Raw genomic sequence first — 5,271 nt, 5'->3', positions numbered from 1 at the left:
ATCCTCACAAAAAAGAACATTCCCACCCAGAGGATTTATGGCCTGGGGAAAGATGGAGCAGCTGTCATGACTGGTATGAACTAACAACAAAAACAAGGTTGATATTCACTGCAGCTTAAAAACTAAAACATGTTTGTCCTGAAACAGGGAGAGTGAATGGAGTGGCCAAGCAGCTACAGGACACCTTCACATGGATGGTGTCGGTTGCATGTGCCGCACACCGCCTCGCCCTGTGCTGCAAGGACGCCTCATCAGGAGTGGCTTACATGAACTCCTTCAGGGACCTTCTACAGCAGCTACACCTGTACTTCAGGAACAGTGCGAATCGCACAGCTGTACTCCAGGCTGCAGCAGAGTGCTTGGGCCTGGATAACTTCACCAGAACCCCCTCCATTAACCACATCACTCCTGTTCTTCAGCAACTTCACTGGCTCCCCGTCAAATCCCGTATCGTTTTTAAGATTCTGCTCCTCGCCTTTAAGGCCATCCATAACCTCACTCCTCTGTACCTCTCCGACCTCCTGCACATCAACACACCCATCCGCACTCTCAGGTCTTCTGCTTCCCTCAGCCTCACTGCACCCCCCTTCCGTTTAACCACCATGGGGTCTAGAGCCTTCAGCCGCTCTGCACCCCGCCTCTGGAACTCCCTCCCACCTGACATCCGCAACACTGACTCTCTCCCCATTTTCAAATCACGCCTCAAAACATATCTCTTCACACTCGCATATCCACCCTGATCATTATCCATCACACATCCTCTGTTTTATTTATTTGATTTGTTGCATTGTCTTGTTTATGTTTCTTATGCTGGTGTTAGGTATTGTGTATCTTGTTTTTTTATGTGTTTGTACGGCGACCTTGAGAGCCTTGAAAGGCGCCTATATAAAATAAATGAATTATTATAACTTGAAAGTGAAGGTAATTTAAAAGGGAAAAAACATCTTCCATATTTGGAGGCACCTGATATGACTTAATATGCTTTCATCTTGTGGCTCTAAATATTTTTAGGAAGTGAAGGACACACGCTGGCTTTCGCAAGCCATGGCTGTTTCCAACCTACAGCGGAACCTGACCGCTGTCCTAGCAGCCTTGGCTGAGGAGACGGAGCATAAGAAATGCCCAACAGCCAAGGGGTTGTATGGCTTTCTGGCCACCTACCGCTTTGTGGCATCGGTCTACCTCCAAGCAGATGTGCTGCAACCTATCAGCAGGCTGTCAAGGCTGTTCCAGAAGGAAAATGTCAACTTCCTTGCTCTGAAAGTGCAGGTATACTTTCCAATGTTTTATTTTTGACACCACTGTCCATACACTGCTCATACTAACCAGATATCTGCTGCTGCTGCATTTACACCTACTCCGTCTTTGTTATTATAGGTCCCTGTGACAATGGCCTGCCTCTGAGCAATTAAAGATGCTGGAAACCATCAGCCACCAGGGTCTTTCCTTTCAAAGCTCCACGCAGACCTGGACAACCCTGCGGGACTTGGGGCTTACAGTATTGTAGCACCGGCCGGCCTCCGACGGGAGGCTGCCACCCTCGCCCTGGCCAGGAAGGCACAAAAGTATGACTGGCACATCCTGCACAACACCACAATAACACCAGCACCTCCAAGCAGACTCAAGTCCCACCACCCCTACAACAAAGCAGCTCAAGAGATGCTCAACTCCACCTCTGAGGACATCTCCAGAGATGCATGGTTGGCAGCAGCTTGGAAGCAGGAGTGGGAGTCAGCCGGGCCCTCCCGAATCCACCGTTACATCTGGGACCCAGGAGATGGCGCCATTGGAGGAGACAACCTACCGCGCCGGCAGTGGACCACTCTGAACCATCTACGAACTGGGGTCGGTCGCTTTAAAACATCGATGAAGACGTGGGGCTTGGCGGACAGTGCGGCATGCGAGTGCGGTGACCCTGAGCAGACCGCTGTCCATATAATCACCATCTGCCCCTTATATAGACCACCCTCGGAAGCCGGCCTCTTCGACCTAGGACCAGAGATGCGGGCATGGCTACACGACACCGAGTTGGACCTCTAACGTTACACGAAAGAAGAAGAAGAAGTATTGTCCATGAGGAGGAGAGGAACAAGAGAGGGACAAGAAAGGGACTGACCAGGGAAGAGCTCTGGGGCCGGTTCAGGAGCCAGGTATGTTTGTTTTAGATTTAGCATTTAGCAGACGCTTCTACTCACCAGAACTCACAAGTATATCTCCTTTCTAAACAAGCGACTAAGAGCATAATCTAGAGCTAAAGTCAAAGTGCAATCGTAGCAAACAATAATACAAAAGGTGCTTAAGTGGGAGGATCCTGTTAATACTAGATGCCTATTAAGTGGTTTGAATATGGACACAAGTTTCAGTTTAATAATCTGTTGCTGTTATGGTTAGGTGATGGATCCAGAGTTGGTAATAATATTACTTCTGTCGGTAACGGAGTAGTGTAACGCGTTACTTTTATAATTCAGTAATCACACTACAGTTACTAACATTGCCCCGACACGCGTTACTTCGTTACTTTTATAAAATAATCACACTCACTGACAGACAAGAGGGGTTTCCGCCGCAGGTTTATATCGGTTTATATACATGTAGGCCTATGTAATCTGCGCGACTTGCGAGACCACATCTCCATGTGCAGTGCTGCATAAACATGGCTGAGTCTTTTCATCTGTAAACTCCCTCAACGGGGCCGCTCGCTCTCTTTTGTTGATCGCCCTCTCACGGGTGAACAGTTCAATGTCCCGCTTCATTGTAGGAATTCTGCCATGTCTCTACCACTTTAGTTTGACCATCTCTGTTACTAAGTTTTGGAATACTAAATAAGTAATTAGGATAATGCGTCTTGAACTGGTTTCATTCATTAGTGTCTTGACGTTTCACAGACTGTTAGCTTGTTGTGGTAGGCTGGTAGCCTATTTTAGAGCATATAAAAAGAGAGACATGTGTTATGTCTTCCTTAATGCAATAGTAATTGGGGGTGCAAGTGGAGTCTCGCAGAGGCAAAACTGTGGCGCGTTTACACTGTAGGTGCGCCGCAGTCTGCGTGATCTGCCTGTAGGGAGGGGCGGGCCGGCCCTGCGAGTAAAGTAACGAGTAAAGTAACGAGTAAAGTAACAAGTTACTTTATGCAGAGAGTAACGAAGTAGTGTAATATATTACTTTTTTTTAAAGTAATATGTAATATGTAATATATTACTTTTTTTTAGTAACGACCCCATCTCTGGATGGATCCATATTTCAATGGCCTGCTGGAGAGTCTGGAGAGGAGGTTCCAGAATCTGGACCTTTTAGGGGCCTTCCATGTGCTGAGCCCTCAGGCAGCAACTGGAGATGAGGCCATTTACGTAGCCAATTTGCAGCTCCTTGCCGGCAAATTTCTACAGGCTGACTGTAATGAGGTGCTGCAGGAATGGTCCTCTTTTAAACAGCAGCTGATAGTTGGGCCATTCAAGGTATCATAATGAATTACAGTAACATTCTTTTTCAGTAGTTCTATAGCCTGGATTGATGTTCATGTTGTGTTTCATGTGTCTCAGGACTTGGATCAGCAGCAGGTGATGCAGGAACTGGCATCAGAGGTGGGTGAATGGGGGCTGCTTTACCCATCTCTGAGCAAGCTGGCTGCCATTGGCCTGACCATCCCAGTTTCCAGTGTAAACTGTGAGAGGGATTTCTCAACATTGAACCGGGTAGGATACTTGAACAAGTGATATCATTATTTGACTTTATTCAAATCTCAACCCCATGGGCTCCACATCCACTTGTCTGTTGATTATTATGTTTGTATTTACAGGTGAAGACTGACTTGAGAAATCGCTTGCAGGGGGAACACCTTGCCACCTGTATGCGATTGAGCATCAATGGCCCCCCAACCAGAGACTTTCCCTTTAGGAGAGCCTTAGAGCTATTCTTTAAGACCCCCAGAAAAATAAAGTGCTCTCAGGCAGGATGCCAACTGTGCCATCATCACTAAATCGAATCAAGTCAAGTCATTTTATGTATAGAGCATAACAAAAACATATATGGATCAAGAAACAAGGCAGGACAAATGATATATGAGAGAAAAACTAAGGAAGTAAACCCCTTGGCAGAACCCAAGATATTCAAGTCACTGGGGCAGTGGAATGAAGTGGAGACATTTGGCACATTCATTACTACTGTAGGTGCCATGCTCTTTTGACACCTGATATTAAACAAAAAAATTGCCAGATGAAAGTGATGTAAATGAACAACAAAAATAAAATAAATTACATATATGTGTTATTGGCTATGGTAGGTTATTGGTATGTTAAATTATTTGATTATTAAAATGTAAAACGATCTTTTTCATATGGGTGTTTAGAGTTACAGTAGATCTAGTCTCTAGTCATTGTGTGCTCAAAGTGCACCAGATTGAAGCATTTTATATTAAAATGTAAAAAATAATCTTCCCGGAGGGGCATACCCCCGGACCCCCCTAGAGGATGTGATGTCCAACCACCAATTATAAAATGTTCATACAATACTGAATACATTTGAAGCCTTTAATGATGTATGTGTCTTTCTTGTGCTGGCAGACACATAGAAACACAATGGCGGGGCGCACTTCGTACGCGCACACACACTTAAAATGTCCACACGCTCCGCGCTCACATTTTGCTGGGCCCGCGTGCCTTAGCACCGCTGCTATGACTCCATCCTAGTGGAAACACTGTCCTGTCTTTCGTTACAATGGCGATTTGTTGCTTTACCATTGATTTTAAAATGATTGATTACTTACAAAGCTGTAAGCGGGTCTGGTTTCGGACAGAGGGTGAAAAGAGGTGCTGCAGCACAGGCAGTATGAAACAAATACGGCCGCCGCCTCCCCGGTCCTATTAACTCTGTCTGTGTCTATGCAAATGAGCTGTGCGGTTCCCTTGATGTCATTGGCTGTCCCGTCCTCGCTTCCGAAGAGGTGATTCGATCAACGTTCTCCAATCCCAGCACACATCCGGCGCACACCTTCTGGGGGAGGATTACAAAGGCCATGGACTGTGATCATTCGGGAGGCTCTGCTGTGTGAACAGACGCCTCACGCTACTTGCTCTTTGTAGACAATTCTGTTAACGGTGGTTAACTTGTGTGTATTCCGTATTAGTATTGTGTCTAGATTAGCTAAGCATTATGTTGACTGTTTGTCCTCTAGTATAACTGTGTTTCCTAACAGTCTCTTTTTGTTAGCTTATACCCCCTTGACAGTGAGGGTTGTTTTGTTGCTTTTGTTTAGTATCTATTTCCTTGTATTTA

General features: G+C 45.8%; 1 protein-coding gene across 1 annotated transcript; it reads left to right on the top strand.

Annotated features, from left to right (window-relative positions):
• Positions 1 to 3,227: 3,227 nt before the first annotated feature.
• On the top strand, positions 3,228 to 4,096 carry LOC117554242 (zinc finger protein 862-like). Its single transcript, XM_034228565.1, has 3 exons — positions 3,228 to 3,455; positions 3,540 to 3,692; positions 3,797 to 4,096. Exons 1-3 carry the CDS (start codon positions 3,228 to 3,230, stop codon positions 3,974 to 3,976), a joined length of 561 nt encoding a protein of 186 aa, XP_034084456.1. The 3' UTR covers positions 3,977 to 4,096.
• The last annotated feature ends 1,175 nt before the right edge of the window (positions 4,097 to 5,271 follow it).

Source organism: Gymnodraco acuticeps, unplaced genomic scaffold, assembly GCF_902827175.1.
Source record: "Gymnodraco acuticeps unplaced genomic scaffold, fGymAcu1.1, whole genome shotgun sequence".
In the NCBI taxonomy this organism is placed as follows: Eukaryota; Metazoa; Chordata; class Actinopteri; order Perciformes; family Bathydraconidae; genus Gymnodraco; species Gymnodraco acuticeps.
The sequence above is the reverse complement of the archived record's forward strand: the minus strand, read 5'-3'. Positions and strand labels throughout refer to the sequence as shown.